Source organism: Carassius gibelio, chromosome A2 (assembly GCF_023724105.1).
Source record: "Carassius gibelio isolate Cgi1373 ecotype wild population from Czech Republic chromosome A2, carGib1.2-hapl.c, whole genome shotgun sequence".
In the NCBI taxonomy this organism is placed as follows: domain Eukaryota; kingdom Metazoa; phylum Chordata; class Actinopteri; order Cypriniformes; family Cyprinidae; genus Carassius; species Carassius gibelio.
The window spans coordinates 29,101,984-29,126,039 of record NC_068372.1 but is presented as its reverse complement, the minus strand read 5'-3'; the positions used below and the strand labels follow the sequence as shown (position 1 = coordinate 29,126,039).

Here is a 24,056-nt window from a genome sequence, read left to right as displayed (position 1 = left end):
AGTCTGAGACCACACTGAAAATCTGGTCTTTTCATTTACACTTGGAAATAAAGAGAACGCTTTAGGATTTGGAAACAGAAGTTAAGAGTGGTGTCCAGTTATCATCTGGGAAATCAATAGTTAATTTTTGCATTTTCAATCCAATTGAGTAAACATCCTAACATTGGCAGCCAGCGTCATGAAGGCTCAAGTCAAATGTATTGCATACTGCAAAATTTGGAATTTGCAATGGATGCTCTGCAGTGAATGGGTGCCGTCAGATGAGAGTCCAAACAGCTGATAAAAACATTACAATAATCCACAAGTAATCCACAGCACTCCAGTCTATCCGTTAATGTCTAGTGAAGAGAAAAGTTGTGTGTTTGTAAGAAACAAATCCGTCATTGTTATTTTAACTTTAAACCATTGCTTCTGGCGAAAATATGAGTCCATAATTCATAATGCTTCCTCCATAGGGGTGTAACGGTTCACAAAATTCACGGTTCGGTTCGATACGATACACTGATGTCACGGTTCGGTTCGGTTCGGTTCGATACGTTTTAGATACAGCAAAATGTAAAAACATCTCAACTTTTCAGAATGCCGCAAGCGCACCGCGGGTCATGTGACAAGAACCAACCAATCAGCTTCATCCTTTCCCGTAACAAGGTTGAGAGCTCAGCCAAGATGAAGGAACAGCTGATCATAGTTGTATATGGATTGCAATTTTGAAATAAATTCAGTAGCAGAGCTACTGCAAGCGATTTTTAGAGCTGCAAATCCATTTATCCTTCGCTGAAATTTCCGCGTCTCATGGAGAGAGCACGTCATTGTTGCTTAGCAAAGACAGACGCCTCAGGAGAAAGACGCGCTTAGCGTTTTCCATGCGTTTTTAGGCACGATATGTGAACGGCCCCTAAGGCGCTCAATCACTCAGCACGCGCTGAAGGCTCGTTGCAAAATGTCTAATGCATTTAACAGACCAGAAATATAAGATCCTAAAATAACCAACAGGTCTGGTGTTTGGGTTGGATTCCCTGTAAGCTATAGTGTCTAAATGCTGCAGGGATAGTTTGCTGCGTGCATGTTTCTCCTTTTTTTCGTCTTTTCCCAGATAGTACTGACGCATATATCCCAGATATTCCCGCTGTTTTTTTTTTTTTTTTTTTTGTAATCCCGCTGGTGTACCCTGTCATGTTGCAGATGCGACATACCGTTGTTTTTTTATCCACCACTCTCTTGCCATCACCATTATAGCTTAAAGGGAATCCAAAGTGCACCCAAACACCAGACCTGTTGGTTATTGGAGGATCTTCTCATTTCTAGTCTGTTAAACGCATTGGCTATTTTGCAACGAGCCTTCAGCGCGTACTGAGTGAGCGAGCGCCTGCTGAGTAGCCTAACATAAACATATAAGATGGTGTTTTTTTCTTCTTCGGGAGTGTCAGGGGCGTTGCCTGTTACGTTGTTTGGGTTATTGGGCTACCTTGTTGAACGCATATCATTATATTTCTTTCTCTCTCTTTTTTTTTTTTTCAAATATAATTAATTACTCCAACGAACCGTTCGGTATACATAATGCGTACCGCGTACCGAACCGAAAGCGTCGTACCGAACGGTTCAATACGAATACGCGTATCGTTACACCCCTATTCCTCCATTAAAAAAAGGTCCATCTTCTGTTGTCTATCTCTTAAAAATCCACCCACATATTTGTTTGGAGCTGTTTTAGACTGTTTTGTCTTGTAATCGGTACTTGATCGGTGATCTGATTCAGACAAGAAAACTTTTTCTTTGGAAAAAGCAATATTATGGATAGATGACTTGTTAGAATGTCTCTTTGGATTTGTTTCTTACAAACATGCAGCTTTTTTGTTCTCAAGACATTATTGAGATTGCTTTTGGATTACTGTGATGTTTTTATCAGCTGTTTGGACGGCACCCATTCACTGCAGAGCATCCCTTGCTGAGCAAGAGATGGAATGCTACATTTCTCTATATCAACAAAACATTTCGGATGGCCTCAGGGGTGAGGAAATTTTTCAGCAAATGTTTATTTTTGAGTGAACTATTCCTTTAATGGAATCACAATAGAATGCAATAGATCCAGTTTTTTCTCTCTCCTCAGTTCAGAAGTTTGAGCTTTTGGGCAGAGGACAGCAACTGTAATTAATCTCGCCTTGGGAATTAGCTGGATGTCAGCACAGACGCATTTTTAAAAAGGGCACATTTAATGGTTTCTTGTTTGAGACTGCTGGCAGATCCTCACCACACACTGATCTCTGTCGTCCCGAGACGCCTCATGGCTGGCCGTTCTGCAGCTAATTGCTTTATTTATTATAGTTCAGGCATTTCGGTTATAATATGAATTGCATACAGAATACAAAAACATATGCCCCATCATCTCTTTATTATTTTCTTTTCTGATTTGGAATCACTTTGAACCTAGCTTGGAAAAAATGCATAAGCAGTAAAACATTGTAAATAATCTTTTTTGAATCATTATGCAATCAGACTGACAAATATAATAACATTAGATATCACAATGTAGTGTGTTTAATTGAAAATTAGACCTAAAATCTATTTACACACTGTAATTTTTTTAAGTTTTAAAGAAAACACTTTCTGATTGAAAATTGCTTATGCACTAATTTCTTTAAAATAAAAATTTCCAGTGTATATTAAGTAACCATGTAGATTTTATGTACATTTTTGTTTTTTTATAATGCATTACATAATATACTTGATATCCACCTTCTTGGAATTTTTATTCATGATATATATAGTTTTTTTATTTATTTATTATTATTTTTTTTTTATGTGATCAGACTACCTGTTAAGACATTTGTATACAAAATTCTATTCAAAATGCAAAATGACTGTATAATTTTCCACATGAAAAATGGCACTTGCTTATTTAAAAACGTGCAGTGTAGTTTGGTCATGTGACAACATTCAAACATTCTACAGTTTGAAAGATTTCTTAAATATTTATTGCTTTACTGTTAATTTATCCCTGTGATCTTCAAATGTGAAGTTGTTTTTGATTCCAGATTATTTTTAGTTTTTTATGAATAACCTTATCTGTTAGCATCCATCAAATGGATATAAAATAAAACATTGTGAATAAGTTTGAGCCTCGTTTGAAGCTGTGCATGACAATTTGTCAACATTTATTCATTCATATGTTGTTATGAACTTGTATGACTTCAAAAAGAAATGTTTAGCAAATTCTTGAGGCTTTTTACACTATATATAGTGTATGGACTAATTATAGTGCAAAAGTCATAGACCGCTGCTTCTTCCTGGTATGCTGCTTTTAGATTGGAAGTAGGTGTTGTGAACTGCAAATTACATGCAGTTTATGTTCTGTGTTTGTTTCTCTCTCTGCAGAACGACACGTGGAGTGAGCTGTACTCGTTCGCCGTGTTTAAAGCCATGAGTCACATGTTGTGCATAGGTTACGGTCGTCAAGCTCCGGAGAGTCTCTCTGATATCTGGTTGACGATGCTCAGCATGATCGTGGGTGCCACCTGCTACGCCGTCTTCATCGGACACGCCACGGCCCTCATCCAATCACTGGACTCCTCACGACGCCAGTACCAGGAGAAGGTAAAGCAACTGTGAAAGCTTGTGGAATTAACCGACTAATTAAACAAATGGTTGCAGATGTAAGCTTCATTAGGGAGGTTCAGTTCCCAAATGAATCCTTCTGTGGATTATGTATGCATTTGATCTGAGTCTAAATCAGAATCATAATTAACCCACATAATCAATTGATGTGTCACTTCAGTGGGAAACAACCTTGGGCAGTTGTTTTTATGTAGGAAGAAAGCCTGTTTCCACCACAGTATCAACAATATCATTTTTACTCACAATTCTTAGTTTGTAATTCACTGTTCAGACTTTTTTTCTTAGAATTGTGAGTTTGCAATTTTGAGTTTACATCTCAAAATTCAGACTTTTTTTCCCCTCACAATTCTATTTTTTTTTTTTTTTTGAATTGCCACAATTCTCAGGAAAAAAAGTTTATATCTTGCAATTTTGAGTTTACATTCAGCTTTAGATTTTGTTCTCAGAATTGTAACCGTTTTTTGCAATTGCAAGTTCATTGTTTGTTTTCCCCCCTGCAATTCTGACTTTAAAGGAACACTTAACTTTAAAAAAAAAAAAAAAAAGCTAATTTTCAGTTTCCCTAGAATTAAACAGTTGAGTTTTACTTTTTTTCAAATCTATTCAGCCGATCTCCGGGTCTGGCGGTAGCACTGTTAGCTTAGCTTAGCATAGATCATTAAAACGGATTAGACTTTTAGCATCTCGCTCAAAAATGACCAAATAGTTTCTATATTTTTCCTATTTAAAACCTGACTCTTCTGTAGTTATATTCTGAAGTTATTATATATCAGATTCAATGATCTATGCTAAGCTAAGCTAAAGAGAAAACGGTAAAACTCAACTGTTTAACTATAGGGAAATAAAAAATGAGCCTATTTTCAAAAACATGGAGGGTTCCTTTTAACTGTGGCATTTCTATAAAAAAATATAATGGTATCGCAATCAGACTAAAATAACACTGAATTCATTACTGAAAATGATTTGTAATATTATTAGTTTTACTAAACAGTAACACGACTGTCTGACACTTGATACTATCCAGTGCAGTTACAATGTTAGTTTATTAGAGTTTATTAGTCTTGAACTCAGTCTTGAAACTTTTTCATTATCAAGGAACCCATTGCTTCACCTTATGATGTTACTCCTCCATCCATTAAAATACATTAGAGTCGCAATTGTTCCATCTTCCTGCACAGCTAATGTTTAAAGGTTTTTGTTTGTCGCTGTTGCATTGACTCAGCAGCTCTTCAGATGCGGTTGCTCTGATTGGATAATGACTGCTAATGTGACAGATACAGTGTTTGTTTTTATTGCAGGCTCTTTTAGCCGATGAGACCGCAGCTACAGCGTCAGCTAATGTACTATACCGCACTGCTGACTTTGTTGTGGCTGTCATATTTCTGTGCGTTGTGTTTGTAACAGTAGATAAGACTTGGCGCGGCTTCAGCGTTTCTGCTCGGCCAATCGTTTATCAGCTCTGTTACCATGCAGAAAGATTGGTGGAGGCAACGGAGTGCTCTGATTGGCCGCTTTGAATGAGAGGGATTGTGTCCCGAGTAGTTAAGCCAGTAATTTGAGGCGACTGCATATCATCAAGTGGAGGATAGACACACATTGCTAAAATTGATGAGGCAGCAGATTATTGTCCTGCCAGTGTCCTCATGAAGTTGATGTAGGTGTGGGTGTGTGTGTGTGTGTGTGTGTGGCATGGCACACTGTGATTCTGTCCTTGAATGTACCATAATGAACTGATGGGATCAATGGAAAGAAAGGCAGACAGAGAGAAATGGGGATTGGGAATAGCCCTGTAAGGGTCAGGGACGAGTGACCTGCTATTCTGTGCTGTGAGCTGCACTCCATCTGGAAATTCTCCTCTTGAAGAGCCGCTTCAGTTTCTGCAAAAATGGTTTTCTTCCTTACTATTTTTGTCTTGCTTTCCAGGACAAATATCTTAACATTCAGAAATGTATATGCTTTTACTTGGATAATCAAAATGACTTTTGAGTTAATGCTTAAAACAAAAAGAAAAAAAATCTGCACATGAGACAAAGAAAATATTTTCTCACTTAATTTGGATTAATTTTACAGAAAACAAGACTTAGCAGGGAATTCTTAATACTGGCTTCTCAAGTGTTTTTTTTTTCTTTTTAGATATTTGTAATGGGGAAACAACACAATTGTTGCTTTTTTATTATCATGTTTTTTGATTTGTGATGTACTTTTATGTCTTGCCTTGAGCAAAGGAAACGTGCCGTATAAACAGAACTGTATTATTATTACTATTATTTTATAAATATACAGAACTGTTCAAAAGTTTGGGCTTGGTAACATTTTTTATGTTTTTAAAATAAGTATTTCTTTTACTTAATTTATGTTAATTTCAACATTTATTAATGCATTATTAAAATCAAAAGTTGTGCATTTTAACATTAGTTAATGCATTGTGAATTGTAACAATGACTGACTGTATTTTCATTAACTAACATTAACAAATATGAATAAGTAGCTACTGTAATAAATGCACTGTTCATGTTTCATTCATGTTAGTAAATACATTAAGTAACATTAACTAATGAATCTTTACTGTAAAGTGTTACCCAATTATTTATTACAAATTTAAAATCGTAGACTTTGACGTAGGAAAATTGTTTGCAGACATTCAAAGCGCACTGTTATATGAAGTATATGAATGACTGTCATCCCTCAGGACACCTCGAGCTCAGACCACCGTTGATTGTCTGTTATATCTTTCTGTCTGTCGTTTGCCCTTGGTGTGTTTCGGACACAGACAGTCCTGTGAAATTTCATGCCTTGTTTCTTACAGTGCCGGAAGAGGAAGGATGACCCATACATTTATATAATTGTGTGTCCCTCCGCGTATCTTATATTGAACGATGCCGTTTGATTTGCGTCATAGCTGCGAGCTCCTTCACATTCAGCTCAGCTGCGGTTTCTGCTCTGTGTGTGTGCAAGCATTGCTTATTTTTATCGCTGCTATGAAAGTGTGTTGATGGGGTACTAAATCTGGAAGGCTGGGAAGTGGTCTGGATACTAAAAGAGATTGACAGAGCCGGACAGATTAGATAAGATAGAAGAAAGATGCTGCTCTGCTGTCCCAATCCGATGGAGACACACACATGGCAACAGCTTTCTTAAAATAAGCTAGACAGGATTTCAAAGCTGTTGCATTGGTTTTTAGATTTGCACATCCAGATTTTATATTTCACAAAATACTTACTTAGCTTTTTATTTTATCTAAACATTTTTCATGATATGATTTCTACTTAAAAATGTGTTAATAGATGGACAAAATTTGGCTTTAAATTTGTTGTTTTAGACAAGGATGTTACTCAATCATACATCATAGCCAATCACTTTTATTTATAATATTTGAGAATTAATTTATATTTATGAGAATTAACATATATTATTTACATATATTTCTTACATTTTATAATGTAACTTAAGACATTTTTTAAATTTTCATGAATCTGGCTCGTGTAGTTTGTTTGTCTAGTTACGAATCTAAGACTAAATTGTTACAATGTTGCTTTTTCTTATAGGTTATATACAAAATGTGTTACTAAGTCACAGGTGAGCAAACTGTCCCCTCATTGGTTGGAGAGTTTGTGCACCACTTGTGTTCTGGGTTTTGCTCAAAGCATCATTTTCAGATTTCAAGGTGTACAGGTGTTGTTTTGTTAAACTATTTCTATTTAGCAGTGTGAGACAGACTCAATTCTGCATCTAGGAAACAATATTAATAATGCACCTGTTTTGCAGCGGTGTCAGAGGAATAGGAATTTTACATGTGCTGTGCAACAGATTTCATGGTGTTTTTAGGGACACGTTATTGGCAAATAAAACATTTAAACAGCGTAAAACTACGGTTTCTGAAATCAATTAATGTTTTATTTAGCAATTGATCAAAAGTGATACAAAACGTTTTTATTAAAGTAAAATGCTGTTCTTTTGAAATTCCTATTCATCAAAGAATCCTGAAAAATGAAATGCATGACGCTTTTCACAAAAACTGTTTTCAACATTGATAATAATCAGAAATGTTTGTTGAGCAGCAAATCGTCATATTAGAATGATTTCTAAAGATCATGTGACACTGAAGACTGGAGGTATGAAGCTGAAAATTCAGCTTTTATCACAGGAATAAATTACATTTTATAATACAACAATAGAAAGCAATATATTAAATTGTAATAATATTTCACAATATTACTATTTGAACTGTATTTTTTGATCAATTAAATGCAGCATTGGTTGACAGAAGAGACTTCCTTCAAAAGCAGTCAAGACATAATGTAATTTCAATGTGTTTTCAGTCACTGTCGTCTACCGATCAGTTTGAGATGGCTGATCTATTTGTACGTCAATCAAACGGTTTGTTCCTGTCCAAGCGAATGGTTCTTGAATATGCAGCAGTGTGCATTAGAAATGTTTGGCAATAATTAAAAGTCTGGTTGTGTGACTCTAGCTTGTAGATCCCCGCCGCTCCAGTGCACACAAGGGGTCTGACATATTTTTCAGGAAATAACGAGAAGAATTTCAATTAGACCTAATGCCTCTTCTGCTATTGTCATGCATTGTGTTCTTTGATTGGGCGTCGATCTGAAACTCTCTCTCTCGCTCTCTTCTGCAGTCAGCAGCTGCCACCGCCGCAGACTGACACCAAACTGTATCTCTCGGGTTTCATTGAGCTTTCCTCACCGCCCGCTGCTGCACTGAACAGCCTGAGGAAACAGGCACGACAAATATCCCTAGATCTGTCTTCTTCTCTCTCTCTCTCTCTCTCTCTCTGCTTCTCTTTATTGCACTAACCTTCTGGAATCATTCATCTTCTCTGTGCAGAAGCGCCTAATATCCGTAATCACCGGTGATTCTTTCACTTCATCTCAAAGCATGCTAGAGTCTCCATCTGTCCCAACGACTGTCATTGACACAGATGGGTAGATAGATAAACATTGAGACTATTTAATTAATGCAGTACTTCATCAATGTTGTTTTCTGTGACTGATGTGTTCTCCCCAAGGCCTTCAGGATAAAATCAGGTTCTCAAAGGATTTAGATAAAATAAATAATATATAATAATCTTTATATTAAATAATGGTAACACTTTAGTACAGGGACCAATTCTCAATTCTCTATTGACTAATGCATCACAGTATGACCGAAATAAAGTTTGAGTTTCTCTGAAATATGGTGCTGACTCCTTAAACCTTAATGTCTCTTTTTGCTGAATAACAGTGAGACAGACTTTTTTTTTTTTTTTGGCTGACTTGAGACTCATGTGATGTGAAAAATATGATGACATTTCCAGGCTTTTTTTTTTTTTACGGCAATCCTAAATTCTTTTTGGAGCTTCTTGTGAGATGCTTCCCTTGTTCTCTTGAGTAACCTGAGCGGTGCGTGCGATCTTTGTGCTATTTCTGGCAGTGAGAGGATGGTCCCCGTCCTGTCACTGGAGTGAACCGCAGAGATGCAGTCAGAAACACTCAGTGCACTGCTGCAGATTTAGAGCATGTCTAACAGAAAGCCTGTTTATAAATACACACACACACGCTGCACAGAGACACACATAACCGCCTCTTAGGATGGGAGAGAATTATGATGTGTGGAGGTTGTGAATTTTGACATGAGATGCATTTCAGTTTACAGAAGAGAAGAGAATAATTGTGAATAATTCAGATGCAGTTTAATTTAAAAAGGCTATTTCCTGATGTGTGTGGAACATCAACAGACCACTAACCATCTAAACTAGGACACATGTTAATGGTCCATTAATGCTTCATCACAGTGTGTGTGTGTGTGTGTGTGTGTGTGTGTGTGTCTACTGAAAAAAAAATTTCAGTCAGAAATTGCTAGTGAACTTCACAAATAATTTCAAAGAAACAAGAAATAACTGATTAAATTAATTGCAAGTTGCAGATTTCTTCTAATATATAATCCAAAAAAACTGAATGCAGCATCATCAAATTAGGTAATTTTGCAATTTTTAGAGGTTTCTTTTTTTTTTACATTGTACTGTTAAGTTAAAACAGGCATAAAAATGTCAGGCCCAAGAAGAGATCTGACAGATTAAAGAGTGAGCGCTCACGATTTCTGCCCTCGGATTTCAGACTAACTGTATTTATATTTTCTAACGTTTTATCTCTGCTAGTTACACACACACACACGCACACACACACACACACACACACACACACACACACACACACACACACACACACACACACACACACACACACACACATTTACTTAGCTACCTAAATGAGGCAGTGCCATAGACTTTTATTGCTTTACATTTATATTAAAAGATAATTAGGTGAGTGCATTTAGATTATATAAACATTGCAATAAAGATTTTATTTGATCAGTTTATGCATTTCCTGGAAATCAAAACCCGTTGGTTTTGCAACATTATGCACTACAGTCTACAACTTTAGCCCTAAAAGGAAACTCTGTGCTTTGCTTACAATATTTATGAATCATTGTTCTTTGGAGGACGTCTGCAGGTGTTGAAAAATTGAGGTTTTGCCCGAATTAACTTTGTCCCCACACAGTACAGCTAAGTAAACACACAGCACAGTTCAAAAGTTTGGAGTCAGCATGATTTTTCTAAGACATTAATAATTTCTATTCATCAAAGAATCCTGAAAAAAAAAAATAGTTTCCGCAAAAAGATAATATTATTTATGCCAGAAGGTTTTGCATGATCAAGCACTTCAGAAAAGGTCAAAATGTATCATTTCTTGTTTGTTTGTGTTCAGACCTGTATCATATTTACTATATACAGTGTGTGTAGGTATATATATATAATATAAGAATTCCCAATCTTACTGTGTTGTTAGTATGAATAACATCAGCGTTTGCGTGCTAAACCAGTGAGAACAGTGGCATGTCCTGACCTGTCCTTGTCCTTAACCTTTCACACCCATCAGTAAACGGCTCCATCAGCGGCGACTCGGCTTTCATTTAATTTGGCTGTAAATGAGGCGAGAGAGGATACAGTTCGACGTTACACTGGTTTATCAGTCCAGCTGTATCACATTGCTGTCTTCTAACTTACCCATTAAACACAATTTTCTTTATCGGTCCATCAGTGAACCACTTAGATCAACACTGCTGCTGCGTCAACTGATGCCATCTTTACTGTGAAGCGTCTGGATCAATGAAACGCTGGGAGAAGCTGTTTCAGGGTTTAGATCCACTCAAGGCTGTTCAGAACAGTCCAGATAAGAGTGCACTTATAAATGCAGAGCACAGATTCCCAGAATGGGACACTGTACTTGGCTTCATGTCACATCACTTTTTTTTCACGTTCACTTTACAGTTCAACCCCTCATATTGATATATGAGGCTGGAACCCCTGTTTTTGCAATTGTACCTATTCTTTAGTCTCTAAATTCAAAAATTCTAAAAACCTAGTACACTAAGCTCTGTTATTTCTAGATCAAGGAAAAAAAAATTTTAATCTCTGGAAGTTCTAGTTTTCTAAAATCTAGTGCATTGAATACTTTATTTCAAAAGATAAAATAATAATTATTTTTTTAATTTCAGAAAATTGTAAAATCTAGTACATTTAACTGCTATTTCAAAAATCGAGGAAATGTTTATTAATTTATTTTTTTAATTGTAGGTTTTATATTTCTAAAATCTATTAAATTTAATTCTGTTATTTTAAAAGATCAAGGATTTATTGTTTAGCTTTGTTTTGTGTTTTTTTTTTGTTTTTGTCTTTGTTTTTTGTTTTGTTTTGTTTTTTGTTTTGTTCTGGAAATTCTAAAATCCCCAAAATGTTTTTTTTTTTTTTAACTCTTAAAATCTAGTACCTTATATTGAACTCGGTTATTCATTCAGACGATCAAAGACATTTTTGTCTTAAACTTTTTGAATATCTGGGAGTTATAAAATTCTAAAACGTAGTTAATATGTTATTTCAAAAGATCAATAAAAATGTTGTTTGTTCGTATGTTATTTTTGAATTCCTGGACATTCTTTTTCAACATATCAAGGGAAATTATTATTATTATTACTATTTCAAGCTCTGGAAGTTCTAAAAATCTCAAATCAAACTTTATTTCAAAAGATGAAGGGGAATGTTAGGTATTTCATGTGACCTCTTTTAAAACCAATCTTTGAACACTGTTGACCCAGCGCTGACAGATGCAGCCCACTTTCATGTTCCTATGAAGTTGTGGAATGAGAGCAGTAGTGGGGCTTTATAAAGCTCAACACACAGGCAATTATTCTCACAAGTGGTTCAGAGACCTTTACAGGTGCTTCACAAACTGCGTCAGCAGATGCTGCCGTGCAACAGGGAACACACACGAATGCAATGCTAAAGCCGGCGCTCTGACCTGCTTTCTTTGTTTTGCCTAGCTCATTCAATCATTACTGTTCTCTTTCTGTCTCTGGAAATAACACAGTTTGAGGGATGTTTGGCTCGTCAGTGTTAACTAATGATCTGAGGCTGGGATTTGGGGGTCGTACATTGCTTGAAGAACATGGACCTGGATTAGAGCAATGACAGAAAACATTAAAAGTTTTTATGCTGACATGGATGTTTCTTTAACAACCTGTTTGGCCCTTTTAGAAAGTGAACATGTTTGTTTCACCCTCTTACTAGGTCTTTTAACAGGAGATTTTCCCCACCTTGTGATTTAATGAAGATTTCCACCACAATCTAAAATTCACATGCCTTATGTGCTGGAAATTACATGTTATGAATAACTTTGCCAGTTCATAGCATTTTATTATTCCTAAATAAATGCAATTAAATAACATTTGCAGACTTTTGGGATAATTTGACATAATTACAACTTGATCAAATGATATTTACTTATTTTATCTCTCATATTTTCTCAAGCTCTTCCCTGACACACTTTTTCATTTGTAACAGTGATATGTTAGTATAATTGAAATACTATTATAGTATAATAACAAAACGTAATTTTGTTTGTATGTTTTAATTTGAGTGATTTCAGTTTGAATTAGAATTCAGTTTTATTATTTATTTCCATTTGTAAATTAAATGTTTATTTATTCTTGAATTAAATGTTGTTTTATGTTAAATGTAGTTTTTTATTTAAGTAATACTTAATTAAGTACATCATGTTAAACTAAATGAAATTAAATGTTTTATATATTATTTATATATATATATATATATATATTTCTCAAGTTACCATAAAGTTTATATTATATTAAGTCTTTCTATAGTTTCCATTTTAGCTAACTGATATCACTGCTTGCTTTGTAACCATTTACAATTTTTTTTTTGTTGATAAAAATGGCTATATATCATTGTGACACAATACATATTGAAATAATTTGAATACTTCACTCTTTCACAATTGATATTGTCCTGATATAAATAATATTCACACATTCAGTCATTTAACCCTTGTTTTCTTAGGAGTAGCTTATCTCATGTAGTACCCATCTGACATTGCCGTTTATGTATTTGGCAGATGATCTCATCCATTCAAGGTATACATTGTTATGTTTGATATATTATTTATGCTTTATCAGTGTTCATTTAGGTGCATATCTTTTTTTTTCCTTTTCTTTTTGAGTACTGTTTTGGACTTCAACAATCTGGACTTGGCAAAACATACAGCTGAGCACAAATGAATGATCAAGAGTGATGAACTCTGTTTTTTGTCCTGTGATTTTCTTTGTCTGTAGTCTCCTGGCCTCAGGTTTCTTGGATCTTGTCCAGCTGTTACAGTGTGTGTTGAATAACCTTGGCATGGCTCGTGTCGGTGAATGTTTTGTCCTCCAGAGGATAACCGTTTTCTTTAGATGTTTAATCAGTTTGCTTGTGTTAACTGTCTTGTATTTTTTTTTTTTTAAGTTTAAACCATTTGAGTAATTTTACTGTTATTTATATACTATTCGTTTTTATTAATATTTAAGTAGTTTGACACAATTTAATTTATTTTTCAATTATTATTATTTGTATTATTCAAATTGTTGGATTTTATTATTATTATTTGTATTTTTGCTTTTGTAAGTTTTATTGTTTTTATTATAATTATTTTGTAATATTACTATTTAGGTATACATTATTTGTATTGTATTTCAATTTCAGTTTATTTATTTATTTATTTATTTCAAGTTGGATATTGTAGTGATTGGACTTAGTCATTTAACTAAATGACAATTAGAAATGTTGACTTGGCAAAAAAACATTAAAAAAATTGAAATAAGTGTTTTTCATCTAATATTTATACTTTGATTTATTTCAACCTTATTTCAATAAACAGAAATGCGTAAATAGTTTCAGTTTTAGTTAATGATAATAACCCTGGTTTAAATAACTGACATGAAACAATGCATAATGATTAGTGCATTACTACTGAAAGTGCTATGGATGAAGAAACATCCTAATTTTCTTTATATTCTTTACATCTTTCTCTGCAGTACAAACAAGTGGAGCAGTACATGTCCTTCCACAAACTTCCAGCAGATTTCCGACAGAAAATCCACGATTACTATGAGCACCGTTACCAGGGTAAGATGTTTGATGAAGAAAGCATCCTAGAGGAGCTGAACGAGCCGCTCAGAGAGGTGAGTGTGTGTGTGTGTGTGTTTGGTTATCTGTGTGTTTGCAAAGGTCTGTCTATGTATGTAAACATCTTTAGAAAAAATCTCCCAGAAGGCCCTGCAGTTTTCGCAGAGCTTTTCAAAACAAAGAAAGCGTGCTGAAGCGGGAACGGCTTCCAAACTCATTTGTGTCACAGTAAACAGATAAATCTCTTCTGAGAATGGCTTCCAGCTTTCACTGCATTTAATGCTGTTTTAGGAGAATATAAAGCTCCTAACAAACACTCAGGTACATGGGTATCGATGTTTATGCTTCATATTAAATATGAAGACATTTCCAGGCCAAATTTTACTTCATAATCAAATTATATATTACATTACAACTATTATGCATGCATTACAACAAATATTAGACTATAATATACTATAATAACAAGTTTTTATTTTTTTTTTCACGCAAATGGATGATGATTATTAATATTTGATCTTCAGATAAAGAGTATTTTTTTATATTAGCATAAATTAATTTCCATACCAAAATTATTAGACTATACAATAATAATGTTATTTGTTTACATACAAATAATAATAATAATTATTATTATTATTATTATCATAAAATGTATAATATGTATTATTTATATTATTGTTAATAACATTTCTGAAAAAATTTATGCTTATATGTGTATAAATTACATTTAGATAAAGATACAATTTTTATTTAAATATTAAGCTATATCATACTTTAATAAGTACTTTAATTTTATGTTTGAAAGTATTAATAATAAAGTATTATTATTATGAAATCTTCATAACAAATATTAGGATGTGATATTTATTAATGTATTATCACTATAAAATTTTCAGATAAATGTATTTTTATTTGCAAATTATAACTATTATTATTAACATATTTTATAATAACATTAAGTATTATTTCAGCAATTATATTAATATTATTTAAATTATTTAATGTTATATAAAAATGTCATCCATGCACCCATCTCCAACGTTTCTTGACAGTTTTCATGTGAGTCACTCTTTTGTTTATGTAAATGTGAAATGTGTGTTTATGTATTTCTCTCCCCCTCTGGACTTCTGTCCATCCGTTTCCTTCACCTTCAGGAAATCGTGAACTTCAACTGCCGGAAGCTGGTGGCCTCCATGCCCCTGTTCGCCAACGCCGAACCCAACTTTGTGACCGCCATGCTGACGAAGCTCCGTTTCGAGGTCTTCCAGCCAGGCGATTATATCGTCCGTGAGGGAACCATCGGCAAGAAGATGTACTTCATCCAGCACGGCGTGGTGAACGTGATCACCAAAGGAACAGTTGGCATGAAACTTTCCGACGGCTCCTACTTCGGAGGTACGATCCCACTCAAATTAACCTCATACAACAGATGGAAGCAAACCATCAATTTACTTATTTAAACTGCTCAAATCCTTATTGAACCCTATATCATAAAATGTTAATTAAGTCCTTTAAGCCAGGTATGATTTGACCCCTTCTATTTTAGTCCTTTTTTGTATTGTAATTAAATCAAGGGTAAATTTATTAAACTTTAAAGGCACATTCGTGATTGCAATCAACATTTTTTTACTTTTACTTCATGCATCTCATCCAGTCTGAGCTTGATCTCATTATTCAGATCTCATTGTGATTGAAAAATGTTAATGTAAGCACTCGTTATTCTCTAGTCAGTGTTTCTGACTTCATTTGATGGACCACTTGTATTTTCCAAATGTTTAAAGGTGGAGTGCATAATTTCTGCGGCACCAAACATTTCCCCATGAGGTAGCCTGAAAGATCTACTTTGCCCCAAATCAGTTGAAATGAACAGAGCCATGTTTTGAATGCATCTCAGTTCTCACTCTTCAGGAAAAGGTTTACTTACAATCGTTTCTGAACATTAAAAGTGCATGGAAGAGTTTTTTAACATTAAAATGATATGCTTTCCAGTGTCATCAGTGAAGCTGCTCCATCTTAAATAACTATAACTTTAACTGTACTGTATATTCACAACACCTGTTTATTCTAAGCTTGCATCTCAGTTATTTTCTGAGCACATAAATGAAGTCAAATGGATTTTGATTGGTTGTTGATGTTAAAAATAGCTCTGATAGTTTGGAATCACTTTCAGAGCTTATTCCAGCTGATAAACAACAAAAACATCAACAGCCAAACAAAATCTGTATCTTTATTCTGTGCCATATCTGTGTTGTTCAGCAGTCTTTCATGGAGAAAATCTGTTCAGCAGGAAAACATATATTTTTACAAGAAACATCTGACAAATGTTATACTTTACACAGGAATTTTGAATGAGGATGAAAATATTTTTCTATGCAGATTTTGCAGCAGATTGAAATCTTTTTAATATAAAATTTTTACTAATGAGACAACTAGGGTTTTATAGTTAACCAAAACTAAAACCAAGAAAAAAGTTACTTAGTATGTATGTTAAGCTTGTTTCTTTGTGACAAGCCCACACACAGTAAACATTTTAAAACCAGTGAAAGCATTTTTGCTTTAAGTGCGTATAGAACAAGTATTGCTGAAACGTGTCATGTTGCTCCTTGTTAGGACACTGTTTTTGCTCCTTAAGTTTCAAAAGTCTCTGAATCCTCTGGAAAGTGCAGCAGTGTTTGTGATGTTATGAGCTGACAGAGAGATCCAAGAGAGTGTGATGCTGAGGAGAGGAACACGATCCCCCCGCAGTCTTAAATCCGCATGAGTCAGACCATCTCAGCTCCCTCTGGAAGAGGCTCTCGGCGCGTGACCTTGGAAAGGTCAAAGATAAACTGATGTCTTGTGTAGCCTGAGATCGAGGAAGAAAAGAGAGAAGCCGCCTGATCGTGTGTGTAGAAGAATCAGTCTCAGTATCACCACAGGAAAACTGTACGGCTCAGACTTAATGAAGGACTCAATCCTGGTTCAATTCAATAGCAAATTTGTATCAAATGTTTCTTGTAGAATTAATTTGGCAAAATAAAAATAGACACCAATTGTAATTATGCAATAATCAGGAAGAGATATCAAATGGATGTGAATTATCAACTCATTCAAATAAAAGGGCAATTATATATATATATATTTTTTTAATCATGTTTATTTGTATTTAGACATCATGTTCAGGACAATTAAGCACATTTCCCCTCTAAATTCTTATCTATTTAACTGATCATGTAATTAGAATTGTTTTAAAACATTTTTAAATGTATCGATTTATACTTAAATTAAACTAAGTGGGCTAAGGCAATTTATTGATTTGAAAATGTTTATTTTTTATCATGTTTTTTGACATATTTAATGTGATTAACCCTTATGCTTTGTGTACATTATAGATCTATAAAATTTAAATGCACTTCAAAATTAAATAGAAGTAATTATATTTTGAATAAAAATAAAAACAAGATTTTTGTATTTTGATTTTCAAGAAAAGCACATTTCCCTCCAAATTCTCATTATCATATTGCTAAATCAGTTTTTGAATTTACATTTTCAATTTTATGTTTTATATTAGCATAAACCCAGTACAACAAAGACTATATACTGTAATATTAAGTAAATGTATTAATAAAAAAAGTGCATATATGGCCTTTTAAAAGAAACATCTGAAAAGCATGAGACTTTACATACAAAAATCTGTATAATGTTAATATTTTGAATTAGATTTGTATTATTAGATTATCAGTTTTCACTTTCATTTTAGTAAAACTTTTAGTAATTTTGTTTGTGCGGTTTTGCAATTTTTAAATAGGTCTATTTATAGGTTTTATTGATTTAAGTTTATTTAGTTTTAATTATTTTAGTAAAACTACAGTTCTACTTAAAATGAAATGTTGGCACTACCCGAAATAGAATAATAAAAAGTATGTTTTTTTAATGGTTTTAGTTGTCTATAATTAACACTAATTTGCTCTCCATTTGTTGTCTAAGAGACTTTTCTTAAAGGCTTGCATTGCATTTGTGTATACAGTATGTAATTTTAAAGGTGTATAATCAGAAGAAAGAACAAATTAAATGCAAATGAGGTGTTGTGCTCGTGTGGTCATCCACACAAGAGTGTTTGTGTTGCACTGGAGTGTGTGTGTGTGTGTGTTCACCTTTATGTCCGTATCTGTGATTGTGGCCTTAATTTACTGCCTTTGGTTTGATGAATGACCCGGCTCCGGATGAACGCCGCTGGATGACGAAGTTCTCTAAAATGCACCAAGGCTTCCAAGGTTGTGAATTGGATTTTGTGGATTGATTTGGGGAGCAGACAGGGAAATGGACCAAACACACAGAGGACCCTGATGGATGGGTCACGACTTAATACACAGAATGACGCACAGCATGTACGATGAATGATGTTTATTATCTTCAGAGGCTCTCTCCCATCCTGAGGAGCTAGATTTTTATCCCAGAGAACCTGTGTGTGTGTGTGTGTGTGTGTGATTCTCTGACTTTATAACTCACAAAAGTGAGTTTTTATCTTCCAATTAGGAGGAAAAAAAGTAAGAAACCTAAGAAAAAAATGTCAGAATTGAAAGTTTATTCTATATATATATTTAGTGAGCAAAATAGACCTTTTCATCTTCTTCTGTGGAACACTTGTTTTCTTTTTGTTCATACAGTGAAATGCAATGGGTTCCAATGACGTTTGGACCCCAAATTTTCTTAAAAATATATTGTTGTGTTCAATAGACGAAAGAAAGTTAGACAGGTTTGCAATGACAAGAAGGGGAGTGAATTATAACAGAATATCCATTTACTGAACGGATGCTGAAATAATTACATCCTTCATTTTTAAGACACGAGAGCTCAATTAAGCAAGAATATATTCACCATTTTGTAATAAGCATTCAAATCACAAACATTTGAATGAAGTCTGATAAAGTTTTTTAATTACTTTCTGCATGAAGATATTTAAATTCATTTCCTGATCAATGGAGGACTCTTCAGGCTTTCAGTTTTCGTGCAATTTAAAAACACTTGGCATCTAGGAAAGGTCACAAAGTTCCTTTCCCCAGTATCAAGATGTTTTTTGGTATTATTCAGGTGCTCTTGAATCTTGAATGTGTGTTTTGTCCTCTCTGTCAGAGATCTGTCTGCTGACGCGAGGCCGTCGTACGGCGAGTGTGCGAGCGGAGACCTACTGTCGTCTGTATTCGCTCTCCGTGGACAATTTTAATGAGGTTTTGGAGGAGTATCCCATGATGAGGAGGGCCTTTGAGACCGTGGCCATTGACCGACTGGACCGCTTGGGTAAGCAAAACCTGAAACACCTTCTCAAAGAACAAAAATGTGAAAATTGTACTGCCTTAAAGGATTATTCAGGGTTAAATACAGCTTAAGCTTTAAGGACGGCATCTGTGTTGATTACCACAGGTCGTAAAATTGACTTGTTAATGTTGAGCTCGTAAAAAACTACAGAAAACCTGTTAACAGTAATGCACTTGTCTCGTTTACTTCTAATTATGGGTTTAAAAGCAAGATGTGGATTCGATCTGACGTGTCACTTAGCCATAAACAATTAGCACAGTCCTTTAACAGGGTCAATGATGATGGATATTAAAGAAGTAAATGGGAAGTGAAAGGCACAGTCTTTTTTGTTCAAATCTATCATAGTATTTAATAAAGTTCCTGTGGATTCTGCATAAGGACAAGAAAATTGCTCACAGCAGGCGAGTTGAAATCTGACTGGGTAATAAACTCACTGCTTTCAACTGCAGTGAACTTAAAACAAAGGTGTTTTTTTTATTGCTGTGATGAATGAATGCTTTAACAAGGATACATTTAAGAACAACTTCTCATAAAGTCAAGTCTGTATTTTTCCTCTAGACTTTTATTGGGGATAAAAATGCAGATTTTGCCACAAAGTAGTGCACTAAAAGGGCCTGTAGTGAGTTTTCTGTTACTTTTTATGTGTTTATAAGGTGTATCCAATTGAATTGATTTTTTTTAAAATTGTGATTCAGTATGTTTTTCTAAAAATATTTATTACTTGAACAAAATATTAATAATACTTGACCAAAATAATAATAATAATAATTTTTATTGTTGTTGTTTTTGATAATCATTTTAGAATATGTGAAATTTACATAATAGGCCATTAAACTATGGTTTTGTTCATTTTTTGCATAAACGAAATTGATATAAATTAATCAATTAATCATTATATTAAAAAAAACACAATTATAAAATAAACTGAAATATTAATGTATTTATTTGATAATATTTCTTACAATAAATCTGTGAGCATGTTTGTAGGATTAAGCTTGACAGAATGAAAAAAGTGGGATTATTTATTTGTTTTCTTTTCATTTTTTGGGGGGGATTTCTTAAAATTTGGGATAATTCTGTAATTTTTATGCTCTGTTAATGTAATGCAATAGTATACCGTACTCTTGAAAAATGGCAGTTATTTTCATCTCTCATTGCAGGAAAAAAGAATTCCATCCTAATGAACAAAGTGCAGCACGACATAAACTCCGGCATCTTAAACAACCATGAGAACGAGATGATCCAAGAGATCGTGAAGTACGATCGCGAGATGGTGAAGCTGATTGACCTGCAGCGCCCACGCGCCATGTCCATGACGGCCTCCATCCCCGGCGGGTTCTTTGCTCCGCCGGGCCAGTCTCAGGGCGGCAGCTCTGCCATCGCTTCTCTACAGCAGGCAGTGGCGATGAGCTTCTGTCCCCAGTTTGGTCCGATGGTGGGTCCCAGCACCATGCAGTCACCCAGGATGGTCCGACGTTTCCAGGTAGTGCAAAACATTGCTAGCCCGGTGACGGTTTCTCCACAACAGTCGCATTCGGCACTTGCTGCACTCGCCGGTGGCACTATGGCCAGTCTGTCGGTTCAAAGCCCGCTAGCGGCAGCGGGTGGCCGAACTTTCCAGTACGGGAGCGTACCAATGGGCACATGCTCCGGATCTCAACTGTCCCTCATCCAGCAACAGCACCTCCCCAGTCCCACACGGCCCAAAGGAACCCAACCATTGCAACAAACAGGGAGCCTGACACAGGATGCCAGAACCCTGTCAGCTTCCCAACCCTCCCTGCCACAAGATGGCGCACCACCCGTCGCACCCAGCCCCCCACCGTCGACCCGTGTCTCCTCAATGTCGATCGGCCCAACTCAAGCACCCCATCCTGCCATCCCGGGGCCTTCCGGGGTCCGAAGTGCAGTACTTCAGAGAATGGCGCTCCCCCACCAAGCCTCAGCGGCCGCAGTTGGGAGTTACCCATCCACGCCGCCCCCTACAGGAACTCCACCCACCGTAGTGGGACCGGACTCGGCTATACGCAAGAAAGATTCCATAGTCAGCCTTCCCGAGACGGACTTCCCAGCCAGATCCCGGCTATCGTCCAACCTCTGACAAGAACTCTGAGACTCTTTGCGATACTTTTTGTGAGTCACAATTCGTTCTTTTTGCTCGAGTCCTGTGCTTGTAGTCTGGCTTTTCATAGGAAACAAAGGGAGGGTGTTCAGACCGACTTAAGGTGTGGTCACATTTAGTGAAATATTGGCTGACGAAAATCATTCCAGTGGGAATCCTCGCAAACGTGGGTTTCACGTTGGCAAATATCGCTAATGTGACCTCACCTTTAACGCTAATAGATTTAACGTCTCTGCTACGAATTGATTCATGAGGTTGGATGCCTCGCTAGTGTAGCTAGTGCCGCCCCTGTACAGCTTCTAATGCCTCTTAATATATTTGTCTTTATTGTCTCGAGTGAAAGGGAGTAATCCTGTCATGTGTTACGTGGTGTTTTCCGTAGAGTTCATACAATGCAATCGGGCGATTAGAAAATCAGGGGCTTGCAAGAGATGACAATGATCTGACACTTTGCCAAAGTGTTTTGGAACGACTTCATTCTTTCTGTATAAGCTCTACTCGTAGCAATCTAATTATCTGTCTTTTATTTTGTTGTAAAATATAGCAAAAAAAAAATATATATATATATTAAGGACCGCTGGTCGATCTTGCATCTTAATGTAAATAGGGAGGTAAAAAAAGGGAAAAAATAAGTTCTGATAGAAAACACACAAATTGTATTTACTCGAAAACCAAAGTTGAGCTTGAACACAAGTTTTGATTGTGTCTGTGTCAACTGAGAAAAACAAGTCAAAAGAAATCCTTTATTTAACTGCCTTGATTCAGAGTTAAGAAGCCATATACATGGTCTGTGTGTGTGCGTGTGTATTTGTGCACATATGCTTATTATTCTTTTAAATTATACAACTTTTTTAAATGAACAGGAGTGTAATGCTTGCATTTTTACGTCATTTCGTTAGGCGTGTTGGCAATACTTCACTGCATTGGGGTTGCACACTGAGAGTCGAGACTTAAATGCAATGGGTCGTTTAAATTAGCAGGCAAACCAAAATAATCATGCTGTTTTTTTGTGCTCCATGTTGATCTGCACATACAATATAATTCTGCAATATTCTTACCCTGCCTTTTATTCGAAAGCTTCATACCGCACCGTAAGCAATTTAATCAGCGTTATTCAGAGAATCTTCAAAACCTCGTCTTTTAAGGCACCGGATAATGTTGCACTGCTTTCCCAATATTTTACTAAATTAGTCGTAGTTTTCTAAAGTTATTTGTAATTTATATCAATTTATGTTTGGTGGTCTACGGCAGTGCGTACAAGTTTTGTAATGTGTTATGGCTCTTTGTGTTGATTATTTTTTATTACCTCAGTCATAATAAATTGTACACAGGCAAAAATCACAATTTTGCAAAGGTCAAAGGTCAGAAAGGTTAGCTGTTCCCATGTAGGACTTAAAATGTTTAATATTTATGTATGAAATACATAATTTATGTAAAATAAAAACAGTATTATCTATATAATGTATTATTATTGTAAAAATATCTTCTAGATTTATTTATTTATTCTATATTTTGCAGTTAAACAGTGGCATTTTTTATAACATTGCCTGTTGTGTTATAAATAGATCCTAATTTGCACAAATTACTGAGTATCTTAAACATGCTGCATATTAATGGCCTGTATACGAAATCCAAAGTTTGTGCGTGGGCTCAGGCCTGTGAGCGCTGGCTGAATCGTTGATTTGTTGATTGCTTGCGAACAGATGTAAACTATTGGGTTGATTTATGAACTTGTCTCTTAACAAGAATGTAGCTGTTTGTTTCAATGTCAATTGCTGCAGAGTTTTCTCACTTGAACTTTGAAATTGTAAATATGATGCTGTACGTTATTTTATGTGCAAAAATTGGCAGTAAAATAAGAAAAATAATTTTAGAAAAACAAAAACGAGACTGGTGCATAATGAATTTTGAATGTATGCCACGTGGCATTATTGATGTGACCTGAATATTAACAACTGCCATGTAAATAGATCAGTAATAATTCAAGCAAAATGGAAACTGTGTGTATGTGCCGATTATACTACTACGTCTAGAATGCTTTCATTTTTCTAAGCCTTGTTTCTCTAAAGGTGGTCCATCTGTGGTTTATTGTGCTGTAACACAACGCACACTTTGTCCCTTTAGCGCCCTCTAAAGGACAGGCATCATCACATTCCCCAGTGTCCCGGGAAGATTTAGAGATCATGGGAATTGTGCGATTGAAACTGGCAGCTAAATCAGTTCAAACAAAAACAAACAAACAGAAGTGTGTGATTGACAACATTCCGTGAAACACAAGTGTATTGGTTACTATTGATTTTACAATAAACAGTAAGCCTGAATTTACACTGTTGATATGCACAGATCAGATCATGTTGCATGCAAGAGCACAAACAGATGCAATCATTTATTTCTTTATTTATTTACATCTGATCTGAGTTACTTTAAAATGTGGTTCTAAATCTGAAATGTGTCTGATGTGTCTGGTCATCTGGTCAACATCTAAGCACTCGTGTCCATCAATCTAAAATC

At 35.2% G+C, this 24,056-nt stretch overlaps 1 protein-coding gene across 1 annotated transcript in view; it reads left to right on the top strand.

Moving 5' to 3' along the window:
• LOC127937753 (potassium/sodium hyperpolarization-activated cyclic nucleotide-gated channel 2-like) overlaps positions 1–23,697 on the top strand; it is a 45,265-nt gene extending 21,568 nt beyond the window's left edge. The window contains exons 4-8 of the mRNA XM_052534302.1: positions 3,373–3,591; positions 14,035–14,181; positions 15,283–15,523; positions 19,241–19,405; positions 20,584–23,697. Of these exons, the coding sequence (XP_052390262.1) occupies positions 3,373–3,591; positions 14,035–14,181; positions 15,283–15,523; positions 19,241–19,405; positions 20,584–21,524 (1,713 nt within the window). The 3' untranslated portion in view covers positions 21,525–23,697. The remainder of the gene's footprint in view (positions 1–3,372; positions 3,592–14,034; positions 14,182–15,282; positions 15,524–19,240; positions 19,406–20,583) is intronic.
• Positions 23,698–24,056: the final 359 nt, after the last annotated feature.